General features: G+C 35.4%; 1 protein-coding gene across 5 annotated transcripts in view; it reads right to left on the bottom strand.

Moving 5' to 3' along the window:
• The window catches only part of LOC149797449 (medium-chain acyl-CoA ligase ACSF2, mitochondrial-like), a 49,463-nt gene that overhangs the window by 12,705 nt on the left and 22,795 nt on the right, over positions 1–13,963 (bottom strand). For 4 of the 5 annotated variants that reach the window (XM_089962258.1, XM_089962260.1, XM_089962262.1 and 1 more), the window contains 8 exons: positions 13,474–13,521; positions 11,961–12,078; positions 10,810–10,905; positions 8,375–8,523; positions 7,652–7,820; positions 6,005–6,112; positions 5,560–5,708; positions 131–272 (listed from right to left, as the gene is read on the bottom strand). In XM_089962258.1, coding sequence (XP_089818384.1) covers positions 131–272; positions 5,560–5,708; positions 6,005–6,112; positions 7,652–7,820; positions 8,375–8,523; positions 10,810–10,905; positions 11,961–12,078; positions 13,474–13,521 — 979 coding nt within the window. The remainder of the gene's footprint in view (positions 1–130; positions 273–5,559; positions 5,709–6,004; positions 6,113–7,651; positions 7,821–8,374; positions 8,524–10,809; positions 10,906–11,960; positions 12,079–13,473; positions 13,522–13,963) is intronic. The other variant, XM_089962259.1, reaches the window with a different exon arrangement.

The raw sequence follows: 13,963 nt of genomic DNA, 5'->3' as shown, positions 1-13,963 counted from the left end.
GACCCTAATTGTCAAACTACCTAAATTTCTTCAAGTTAAAGATTTGTAGCATTTTCACTACAAAGCCCTGCAAATAGGACTAATTGTAGATGTATCCATATACAGTATTAATAGAATGAGGGAATCTTACCTGTACATCTTTGATTTTTGGATGTTTGTAGAGGAGCTGTTCTATTTCTAGTGGATAAACATTTTCTCCACCCCTGATAATCATATCCTTTAGCCGGCCACAGATGCTGACAAATCCTTCTTCATCCATCACTGCTATGTCACTGGCAATTTTGTTATTACAAAAACCAAGTTTTAATAAATGTTTTTAACATGGAAATTTCTATTTTAAAAATTATATGTCAGTGGACTTTTCATACACAGTATAAGCAATGAACTGAATTTATTGGCACAAGCAACTATTTAAACAGTATGCACTTAGAAAAAACAAAACTTTCTCTGACTTACTGAAGTGTTTTAAACCATAATCATAGTGGCTGGGCAATGAGTAGTCTCTCTCATTTACTGATTGCTTAAGGCCATAAGCATACATAGAAGATGGTAACTGGGCTTGTAATCTCTCTCATCTATTGCAGTGTTTTAGGCCATGCTATTTCTTCACAATAAATGAGTTTAACTGAAAACATGTAAATCAAATTGGCATATCGAATTGGCATACAGCGAGCATCACCTGTAGATAGATAGATAAGACAAGATAAGATAAGATTGATAGGTAGGTAGGTAGGTAAGTAGGTCGGTAGGTTGGTAGGTAGGTAGGTAGACAGACAGATATAGATAGACAGACAGACAGATATATATATCTTGTTACAACTCTATGGTCTTAAACAAAGTAACAGAAAAGAGCCAAACCAACAAGTCTTGTAAAATTCATCAAATAATGTAGCTCCCTGGAATAAAAGAATGAAAATTTAAAAAGAACGTATAGTTATGTGAATTAAACCCCCAAACAGTAGTAAAATGTCTATCACAAGTCCAAATGAATTCCAGTGGTGATCTGAATGTCTGAATTCCAACTCTGAATGTGCTAATGTGATAACAGCCTTGATTTATCACAATGATATAATCCAAAATGTTCTTGAATGAATTCACAATAATCCTAAAATTATGATTTAGTCTGAAAATATTAACGAGTACTTTGTAATTCCAAAGAATAATTTAAATACATAAAACTTCTCAAATGAAACTGAACACAAGAATAAAACTGATTCCACTTCATATGTTAAGGTAGGAATGACTAATTTTGAAGTAAACAACATTAATATGAAAAGCTAAGACAAAAATAACAGAACCAGGATCAGGGACAACTTCTCATCAAATAAAAGATAGCTAGATAGACATTTGCATGTACTGTGAATTCAAATAGAAACCTCTCAATATGGGACCATTATCTGTATAGTAAGATCATCTTGGAGGCCTCTCAGTTTGGGACCAATGTACCATTATCAGTATAGTAAGATCATCTTGGAGGCCTTTTAGTTTGGGACCAATGTACCATTATTTGTATAGTAAGATCATCTTGGAGGCCTCTCAGTTTGGGACCAATGTACCATTATTTGTATAAATGAGAGATGGGGTGAAACAAGTCATCCATATACCAATGCACTGATATGTTTGCTGACATGATATGCATATCGATACAAGAGACGCAGAATCCATACAAAAACAATACTTACCGTATGCATGTTATTTTAATCTTTAACATTCATGAATAATTATTATTAGTTGCCTTGTTATAATGTAAAATTATAATCCATCTGAAACAGCATTTGTAGTCACAGGCACTCATGTTTATTAGTAAAAATGAAAAAGACTATTGTAGAATACCCATTCGCCTTCTACAAGTTAACACAAAGTGACATAGTTCATAATCCGGTCCCACCTCCCCCATTCCATGCTAATTGTCTTTACCCAGTAGTGTGTTCAGCATAAATTCCATTCATGTTCCACATGCATAATGAAGTACTTTAGTCATCAGTTTAATAATCACTTTCATGTAAAGTTTCTACTTTGAATTGTATCTTTACTCTTTTTGCCCATCTGAAAGCTACGCTACCGATTTGTTGCATGGGGAAATATGTTATGTTAAATTCTCATTTGTGGTTATTGCTTGTTCTGGTCCAGATTAAACAATAACCACCAATCAGAAATCAATGTAGCTTATTCTCTGCATGATATGTCAAGTACTTATGCAGAGATGCTGTCAGGGTGTGCAACTGTATAAATCATTCAAAATTTGCAAGAATTCAGGCACTTGGATAACAGTGAAATGCGATAACTCCCACAAAGTCATTGCAAGTCCCACATATGAAAATGTGCTTGGCGAAGTATACAATTTTTATTAACTGTTTTTGTTGCAACATCTGTCTTTTAGATAGCAATTGTTCCACATCTGGTTCTTTAAGCATGACATGAATGGTTGTGAAACTAAATTTGATTAGAATAACGTGCCCAGGAATAAGCATTATGGTGTTGTTTGAAACCATTCATGATGAAAGTTTTAAAAATGCGTGTTTAAAATAGGGGCTACCTAGTAAACCCTAAAAGTCTGCTTCCTGGCATGGTTCATTACAATTTCATTCGACAAATACTTGCTGATGATAGTGATGATGACAATAATTTTTAAAGCTATGAATTATATTAGATTATTGGAGCTAAGAAAGCATTAATGGAGACACTAGTAAGTACTTTTGAGCCTGGAATGGTGTTAAATAGTAGTCAGATGTATAGGCTGGATGGATAAGAAATAGATGCCATGACCCTTTCAGTGGTATTTCAAAATTAAATGTACAAAGGGCAGAGTACAAAGCCTAATTAAAATACAGATAATTTTAAAGTATGATGCAATTTTCATTAATTTTTCATTAATCAGTTTTGTTCTGCGGATTATATGCTACAAAACTATATACATGTATCCATATTAGGGTCGTGATAAATTTAATAAAATAAGAGTAAAAAAATGAAATTAAGAAGTACAGATATTTATTTTAATACCTATGTCTGTACAAGCATTGATGGATTAAATACCCTTATATGGCATTGTGGAACAGATAAGACATTTGGCATAGTAGTCAGTAAACTACTGATTTGACAAAGGAAATTTATGTTAGTGAAAAATCCTATTCTGAAGTAGACATATCCAAAAAGATAATACCTGTGAGCTCTGGAAAATTGTACATAGCAGTCACAAATATCAGTTTTCCAACATATTCAAGCTGACAAAGCTAGCTATGTATATGCCCCTTCAGAAAGAAGGACAGAACGATATTGATACAAAGAAAAGGAGCCAAGTATGCTGATAATTAATTAACAGTTTAATGCTTACACAACTGGAGGTGGCATCTGTCAAAGATGCTGATTTCAGAAGAGCTCAAAGAAAATGGAGCAGGAAGAAAGATGCATATTGAAGTTTAGATAAATAGTGACCTATGACCGTTTCTCCCACCTTTTATCTTTGATAAAGATGGAGGTCTCCCTTAAGATAAAATCCTGTCATCATCTCTCCTTAAATTGTACATGGGGGAACAAATATGGAATTTCTCTATTTTATGCAGAGATATTTAACAAGTGAATGAAGATTCTGTTGGAATAAATGAAATTAGCATAGAATGCTCAAGTCTATTTCTTTGTGTAAGTCAAAGAAATTGTCAAATAAAATTGGGTGTAGTCAACAGTTTTTCTTTTTCACTAACAAATACATGTACCTATGGCTTCAACATTCTTTTGCATCTGCAGGAAGTCAAATGTGATAGATTTTGTTGGCATTCAACCTTATTCCCATGCCAGAATTTGTTCTAGATGAGATTTTCTTTGCACGAGGAAATGGCATAACTTCTTCTGTTTTACAGATAACATCTTAATGTCTTCCAGGTGTAAACAAGACACTAAACTGGTAATAAGTTGTTTTCAAATCATTCATGTTGTACAAAACTAAGGGAGTTAAATGAAGCCACCATTACATGGCCTAAAATGTTGGATAAAACTCATTGCCACCAACAGGTAGTCTGTTTGAAAGTAATGTTGTTATCTTCTCATCAATGAGAATTGCATATAAATATATGATAACTATATGTCTATCTGTAGTCAGCATACTGGAAATAGGACCAGAATGCCAACATACATGAAAGGGTGCCAACATACATGAAAGGGCACCACCTACCTTCCAAAGATGGAAAGACCATCAAGTTCATATATGTATCAATATGTATCGCATCGCAGGCTTCGTATCATGAATCATATCAATACACAACACAGGTGTATTGTTTCACCCCTAACAGAGAGAAATTGAGACTTCTCAATTTTGGACTACTGAACCATTATCTGTTATATTAGCTAGATCATCATAAAGACCTCTCAAATTGGGACCAATGTACCATTATCTGTATAGACAGATAAGCATATACCATGAATTCACTTGAAGGCCTCTCAATTTGGGGCCAGTGTACCATGAAGTATGTAGATAGATAATCAGAGACCTCTCAATTTGCAACTACTATACCATTATCTGTATACAAAGATAATCACTGAGACTTCTCTGTTTGGACCACTGAACCATTATATTAAATATTATATATTTTATAACTAGATCATCATCAAATTTGAACCAATGTACCATTATCTGCATAGCTAGATAATTGTTTATTGTGATTTCACTTAGAAGACTCTAAATTTGGGACCAATGTACCATTATCTAATTTGGGACCAATGTACCATTATCTGCATAGCTAGATAATTGTTTATTGTGAATTCACTTAGAAGACTAAATTTGGGACCAATGTACCATTATCTAATATGGGACCAATGTACCATTATCTTTAAAGCTTCATAATCATATACTGTCAATTTACATATTTTCATGGGTATACATTTTTATTTTTGCAAATATGACATGGCCATTACAACATAAATATATTTGTGAAGGTGTCATACTCTTTCCTTGGAAGGGTCATTATTCAATAGGTCCTTAACTGTGTGGGTTTCAGCAACCATGAAGTCCATGATAATGGTACCCAACAAAAAACAGTGAATTCACAGTATCCTAGGTCAATGATAATTATTTCCTGATGTCAAAATCTTTACTTAGAAGAACACTACATACATCATTCAACCAAGTATCATTGGAGAAAAATGTATGTAAAATCCAGTTTAAATGCTTCAATCTGATAAAAGCACACTATAAATTGGCAAAATGAGGCTACTGAAATGCATCTGTTCAACCTCAAAAGCTCCCTGCCAGTTTAGGGCTGTAAAATAGACTCTATACACTCTCCCTCATGTTCTAAGATACGACCATTGGAGGCAGAAGCCATGTGGTTAGCAAGCTAAACTCCTGGGCAAATGGGTGCAGGTTCAAATTCTACCATTGGATCAGCCTAGACTGGCTGCCATGATGTTTCCCTGGGCAAGGCACTTCACTCCAATTGCCTCAGCACTAAATAACCCACTTAAGTTGCTGTGCTGCAAAACACCAAACCAAACCACATAAACCACCAATACATAAATTAAAAGCCCCTCCACCACTACGATTAAAAGAAACACAGAAAATTTACTAACGCTGTTGAGTACCACCTATCCTCCTTGATGACCTCCCTTGTCTTGTCAGGTTCATTAAAGTAGTTCAGCATGGTCATGTACCCCCTTGTGTACAGCTCCCCTTGCGTCCCCACTGGCACTATCTCACCTTCCTGATTCACAATTTTAGCCTGAATTAAAATTATGTATGTATTTCACTTTTCAAATGTAATTATTTTTTTAAGTAAAGGTATACCATAAGGTACCACTATAGCATCTCCTTTATTCTATCTTGTAATACAACTCATAATTTCACTGGTAAAATAAACACAACTAGCCTTTACATTAAATACCAGCATCCAAGATTCCTGTGCCAGCATTGAAGAGTACTATGTGGTTTGTTTAGGCAATGAATAATAATCCATTAAGAACTCTGAATGAAAAGATGGGTTAAACTGGTTCCATTGGATGAGCTAAGTGTGTATACCTCAACATGAGGATGAGCTCTGCCTACTGTGGAAACTCTCTTGTCCAGTTTGTCATCAAGGAAGCTCTGAAATGTCACTGGACTGTTTTCTGTTGTTCCATAACACACCTAGGAAAGAAAATTCATTCATTATCCCAAAACAATTTGTGAATTCCCTGCATATTCTACCATGCTGATTGAGCAGGCTATAAATGTTTGGTTTGGTTTAAATTTGGTGTTTAACAGCACAGCAACACAAGTAGGTGATTTAATACAGAGGCCTTGCCCAAAGACACACCATAACAGCTGATCAAAGCTGATTCAATGGTGATGATGTCAATGCAACACTTGTATCACCATGTAATGACACTGGTGATGAGGTCAATGTAACATATGGATCACAATGTAATTGCCCTTGTGATGAGGTCAATGTGACACTTGTATCACAATATAATTACCCTGGTGATGAGGTCAATGTAACACTTGTATCACAATGTAATGACCCAGGTGATGAGGTCAATGTAACACTTGGATCACAATGTAATCACTCCAGTGATGAGGTCAATGTGACACTTGTATCACAATGTAATGACCCTTGTGATGAGGCCAATGTAACACTTGGATCATAATGTAATTACCCTGGTGATGATGTCAATGTGACACTTGTCAAAGTATCACAATGTAATCACCCCAGTGATGAGGTCAATGTGACACCTGTATCACAATGTAATGACCCCAATGATGAGGTCAATATGACATTTGTTTCACAATGTAATTATCATAGTGATGAGATCAATGTAATACTTGTATCATAATGTAATGACCCTGGTGATGAGGTCAATCTAATACTTGTATCACAATGTAATAACCCAAGCAATGAGATCAATGTGACACTTGTATCACAATGTAATTACCCTGGTGATGAGGTCAATGTAACATTTGTATCACAATGTAATGAAACCTGTAATTAGGTCAATTTAACACTTGCAATTAACTAACAACTAACTCATAATTAACTCAAGGAGTGGAAAAACAAAGTGCAGTGAGCATTTGCTCTCACAATCAAACTAACAACTAACATAAACTCAAGGAGTGGAAAAGCAAAGTGTAGTGAGCATTTGCTCTCACAATCAAAGTGTCACAATAAGACGATTCGTGTCCAACCTAAACTTGTCTCCTTTTAAAATGTAGAAGACCCAATCAACAATCAACACAATCATCTGAACACATTACACATTTACAATTCTAGAAGAGTGAGCCTCAGTATCAAAACTCTACACAAACGAATGTAAATATTGCTGCTTTTAGACCACAACAAAATGGTCTCCTTAAAAATAAGTCAAACTGGACAATCTGGGTGAATTTCGGTTGCATGACCATTGTTGGTCACTGCAAAAAACAATCTTGCAATATTAGTCAAAAACTGGTTTTGTGAAGGAATACAGTTTTAAAGCACAAAACCCTAACCCTAACACTTGTAATTTATCATGCTCTTTTTATTTTTTTTGGTTCTGTTGTTTATCAAACAGATGAAACTGAATTGAAACTCCACTAAGATAGTTACAATTGTAGCATACAACTGCACTCATATATTTCCCCTTTTAATGTACACTGTACTTATGTGCCAGTACATCCAATGTTCCATTTCACTTGTGTATATCTACTTACTGTGACTTGTGGCATGTGCATTTTCTCCACCACTTGTCTCATGGTCTGTATGGGACAGGGTGACCCAGCCATGACCCCAGTGTACAAGGAGGTCAGGTCAAAGGTTTCAAAGTCATGGTGATTCAGCATGTCTATAAACATGGTGGGAACTCCATACAGGGAGGTGCACCTACAAAACAGTGTATCAATCATGGTAAGCAGTGGAATGATGAAGAGACCTAAAAAGACCTAAGATCACTAACCTAGTTCAAATGTCTCTAAGAATGAAAACTAAAGAAATCGTGAGAAATTTACTCATTGTAAATTTTCCCCAGATTCTACCATATACTACCCACACCCCCATGATGGAAACAAATCTAGTCATAAAAGTGAATAACTCTTCCAAAATTAGAGTACAATGACTGGTCAAAGATGCAGACTAAAATGCCTTAAAGGCTTCCGCCATTAAACAATTATCTGCATTAATGGCTACCTCCTTTAAGCAATTATCTGCATAAAAGGCTACCTCAATTAAGCAATTATCTGCATAAAAGGCTACCTCCATTAAGTGATTATCTGCATTAAAGGCTACCTCCATTAAGCAGTAAAAGTATTACTGCTAACATCTGACTCACAGTTCGTGTAATTGGAGTAGGTGAGAAACAAAATTATTTACAGAATGAACATAAAAATTAACAGAATTTAGTGTCAATAGGAGAAAGCAGACAAATGTTTAGAAATTACTTCTCATCTGAAACAGCTTTAAGCGTCAACCCAGCATTGAAAGCTGGTGCTGGAAAAACACATGTGGCAGCATGGTTCACCATCATAAGGCTTCCTATAACCATCCCAAAACAGTGGTACAGTGGAACTGGTATACATATCCGAGTCTCCTGTAACACAAATAACAAAACTGGGCTTTACAGAAATGCAACTGTTACTGTCATGAATAGGTCATAGCCAATCCTAACGAATTATTAATGTTTCATTGACTTAAATAAAAAACAATTCAAATGCAAAAGCTGAAACTGTATATAATCAGACACAAGATTTTCACTGAAAAATACAAATACAAGAACTTAAAAATCAATCAAATAGCATGAAAATCAAACAGGACCATCTACATATTGATGTCAACATGGATTCCAAACTATATTTGTTTATGTTAAGTGGTTTATGTGTTGTCACGCTGACAAGCTTTCTATAATTGACCAACAAATGGACAGGACCAATGGAAACTCATACTAATGCAAATATTGGAGAAATAATATTTGTCAAAAGGCATGCTTGAATTAGGAAAACATAACAGAATTGCTGCACTTCAACAAATCAGAATCAGAGTTATCTTTCATACATCTTCCACTACCAGTACTTGAATTAACTTTTGCCCATTACCTCCCCTTACCAGCACCAGGTGTTGCTAGTTTTAAACTGAACAATATATAAGTGAGAATGCTTATACAGTAGGGAGAATGTGAAGGTTTTAAAGTAATGTGATTGGGTAATTATTCTTGGAGAAACAATTTAATGAAGAATTTGCTTTCTCCTTCCAATATATTCCCCATCACATCAGGAGAATCAGTAGTAGGACAGAATGCTGAACATTCCACCTATACCTTGGGCATCCAACACAGGAAGAAAAGCTGGATCCTCTATATGAATGACAACTTGCTCTCCTAACTTTGAAAGCAGCACTGCTTAAGGCTGCGTAATCTGTTCAAACTATACAAAGCTAAGAAGATTACTGAACCCTTCTTATCAACAAACTTTATGCAGGCAAATCCAGCAGATGTACTAAACTGTGATTGTGAGGAGGCTGGGCTGACGTTAACTGGGTCTGGTGGTCATCTGGGCAGAAACCACTGGGCACACCAAATTCACATCTTGTCTATGCAAAGCTAAATCCCTAAGATAAAAACTTGAGACGGTTGACTGTTCATGCCCACTAACAATTTGTATTATATCTCAGATAACAACTTGTATTACACCTCAGATCAAACTGTTATATCTCAAAGTATGGATCACAATGATCGCTATAATTTCATAAGCTGGAAGGCGATTCTGATCTTCTGTGACTTTAGAGCACACTAAGCACATTACCAAACTCAGCCATGATGATAGCATAGGAGTGGTGATATCCTTTTTCCACGCATTCACTTGGAGAAAGAGTTGTTTTCTTGCTCCTCAACATTTTTTGTGTGCTTCAAGTAATGCTTTAGGCCATGGACAAGATCTTGCATGGTTGCTTTTCTTGACGTATCTATCAAAGATAGTGAGTGTATGATGAGTCTCCGATTCTCCACTGATGGCAGTCTGTTCTTGGCTACAAAGGCTAGAAGTATCATAAGGACCATGGAACCATCTGTACTGAATTGGACATAGATCAGGTCCACAGAACTGGAATGTAACTCACTTAATCTGCATGACAACGCTAAAATTATCAGGAAACATGTTTTGTATGATAGTAGCTTTAGCAAATTGTAAGCTAAAGGCTCAAATGTATTTGAACTGAGCCATGTCAAAACCCATGAAAGATTCCATTTCTGAAAGAATGGTGAGGGATTTTGGTCTATTCAAGTCAAAACTGACTGGTAGGTCTGATAGACTTATATCATAACCGATATATTCTCTACTATGATGTCTGGGGGCCCCAAGTGGCCGAATGGTCTAAAGCGCTCTCCGTTACGGATCACTGCCATCTCACCTCTGTCTGCGTGGGTTCGAGACTCAGATTCGGCTAATGTGGGTATGTGAGAAAGCTTGCCAGTAGCTTCTCGTGGGTCGGTGGTTCTTTCTAGGGTTTTCCCAGGTTCTTCCTCCACCATTAATACTGGCTGCCATGTATAGTCTATTGTGTGCTGAAAAATGCCCTTAAACCCTACAACAACAACAACAACAATAACAACAACAACTATGATGCCTGACAGTGTCAGATGTCACAAAGTGGTAACCTTTGATGGTTATGTAGTGAAAGCTTAAAACTAGTTACATCTGGTGCTGGCAAGAGGAGATAATGGGCAAATGGTTTCAGCCCTTTTCTCTATGATACAGACAGAAATTATGATCTTGACCTAATTGGGAGGACTGGATTCTGGAGGTAGCAAGCTTATTTTCTGAACATTAATGTGATCACGGAACATTTTGAAAGGAGAAAGTAAAAGACTAAGTAAATATCTTACTCTGAGATGATACCCTAACCTTCGACCAGTAAAATAGCTATTGTTCACAATGTTGTGATGAGTTAATAAGGCCCCTTTGGGTAAACCAGTTGTTCCCTGCAAAGAAAATTAAATTATATATAGTACATACCAACATATGAGCTATAAATAGATCTGAATTTCTTAGGTCTATATTTGTCACAGGAAAAAAAATTATTGCAACATTCGACTAGAGATGGAAGTGATCACAAATATCTGTACTTTTATTTCATCTCCCTGCTCCTTCCAATTCTCTATCTTCACCACATATGATCATCCCATGGTTGCATCGAGTTTCTGAAACCTTCATCATCTACTAAACCTTGATGAAGCATCATACAAAGTATCATCCCTCTTCATTCAGCGTAGGTGAAGTGTATGTTACATGAGTCCATATCTTTGAACCCCATTCCATCCTCCCCGGGGTTACATATAGAATTCAAAGTCATCATTGCCATCTATTACTGTAGTGAAGCATTATTATACCAAATGTGATTACCCTTCTTCCATCAGTGTAGAGGAAATTCAGGTCATAAGGAAGACACCTGCCACAATATATCTGCACAAATGCAAAGAGAATAATTTTTGTATGTCTTAGGTATTGTTTCTTATTCTCAATGTCATATCTTTATTAAAGTCCTCATCATGAATCACTGCATTAATTGATTATGCATTAATTGATTACCCATTAACTGATTACCCATTAACAGAACCATTGTGAATGGTTTAAAAAGCCTTTTACCCAACAACTGGGTTTGAAATCAAAATCCCACCATTTGATACATTTAGTTAATCGAACTTTCACAATTTTGTATCATGAAACACAATTTACTCTTAATTCAGTCAATGAAACTAAAATTTACATTTTGTGGTTAAAAAAACCCTGCTAAATATTATCATAACAGTTGCAACAGGCTCCTGGTACTTTTAATGAGACTGTCAAACTAAGTAAACTGGAACCTGGATAATCCGGACATGATAGGGTCCAAACATTTATGCAGTCAACCAGAATACTCAGTGCCAAATATAATGTAAGGAAGATTTGGGAAACTGAATTTTGAATCCAGAGGGGAACTGAATTTTGAATCCAGAATAGGCGGGGGACCAGTTTGAAAATGTTCCAAAATACTTGCCGAAGTGAACTGGATGTTGATTGGGTCATCAAATTGGAGTTTGTCCTGAATATCAAAAATATTTCTCCTCTCTTTGTCTGAAGCTGCCTGCATTACATCTGAGAACTTCAGAGCACCTCTAACAAGAAGACAGATAAAGATAAAATAGGAGACTAGTATTTCACAGCACCACAATTAACATTTGCCAGAAACAGATGTTAATTCACAGTACCACAATCAACATTTGCCAGACAAAGATGTTATTTCACTGTACCACAATTAACATGTCAGACACAGATGTTATTTCACTGTACCACAATTAACATGTCAGACAAAGATGTTATTTCACTGTACCACAATTACTAATTGTCAGGCACACGTTATTTCACTGTACGACAATTAACATTTGTCAGAAATTGATGTTATTTCACAGTACCACAATTAATATTTGTCAGAAACAGATGTTATTTCACAATTTGTCGGACACGTTATTTCACAGTACCACAATTAATAAGTTAGACACAGGTGTTATTTCACAGTACCACAATTAATATTTGTCAGAAACAGATGTTATTTCACAGTACTACAATTAATATTTGTCAGAAATAGATGTTATTTCACAGTACCACAAGTAATATGTCAGAAACAGATGTTATTTCACAGTACAATTAATATTTGTCAGAAACAGATGTTATTTCACAATTTGTCAGACACAGATGTTATTTCACAGTACCACAATTAATAAGTCAGACACAGATGTTATTTCACAGTACCACAATTAATATTTGTCAGAAACAGATGTATATAATTAGTTTAATTCATGTTGACTAAATAGCATGGTAATAAATCAATAGGCAATTTACCAGTAACAAGAGTTCATGTTCTTGTGAATATATCATCATAAGTTACATCATTTTTAATAGATCTGGTCTGGTGATTTATGGCACAGCAACAAAAATGGATTATTGTACGCTAAGGCAATTGGAGTTACATGTCACACTCAGGGCCACACCATGTTAGCTGACCCATGTTAATCCAATGGTTGGATTCAAATATATGCCCTTTTAGTCACACATCCAGCATGCTAACCACTCAGCCACCATGACTACCATCTCCTTCTTTGAGTAATATAAATGAAATTTGACATAATTACCTAGCATCTGATTAAAAGCAAAGTTAGTTGGAATACGCTGAGTGGTCACTGCTAATATGCTCCATTGACTGTTTAAGGTAGTGAGAAACCAAAAGTTTAGTTAGGAAACACCTGGCTGGTGACCACAAAAGGCAGGTGATCTTTATATACATATGACTTTTATACATGAAATTTACTGAGGGAGAGGGGAAACATAATGGCCACTGATAACAGGTGATCATTATACAAAAGTAACCATTCTGACAGGCTTGATTGTACTCCATGCCTTGACAAGGATCAACAACAACAACAAAAGTTCTTAAAAAAATTCAAATGGGGCTTCTATCTGAATATAGTGTAAACTCAGTGTAAAGAAGTAAAATTCAAAACTATAATCCTTACACATGGTTGTGCTGTCCCATCATTATGACGTACTTCAAACTTGGCAAACTGAAAAAGAAATGGTAGTAAAACAAATATCAAAGACTAACACCAATAAACTCTTATTTTTTTCCAAATCTTTAAATATTTTCAACCAATGTAGAAAATTAATAGTTAAAAAGAAACAACTAGAAATTATTTATAGCTGCAAAAATATCACAGAACATGAGTCTCCTGCCAGTCCCATATATTTAATCAGGAATTAATTATTGAGAGGGAATCGCTCCCTCTTGTTCATCATAGTGAGTGAGTGCAACAGAAAAAAGGATAATGTGTATAATCATGCTAGAACAGAAATTGTCATAACTTTCAGTTATATTTATATCAAACTTATACTATACAGTTACAGTTATATCAAACTTATACTACACAGTTACAGTTATATCAAACTTATACTACACAGTTATATTTATATCAAACTTATACTACACAGTTACAGTTATATCAAACT

This window comes from Sinohyriopsis cumingii, chromosome 6 (genome assembly GCF_028554795.1).
Source record: "Sinohyriopsis cumingii isolate HCF-2022 chromosome 6, ASM2855479v2, whole genome shotgun sequence".
Taxonomy (NCBI): domain Eukaryota; kingdom Metazoa; phylum Mollusca; class Bivalvia; order Unionida; family Unionidae; genus Sinohyriopsis; species Sinohyriopsis cumingii.
Note: the sequence above shows the minus strand (reverse complement) of the source record. Positions and strands in the feature narration are given on the sequence as shown.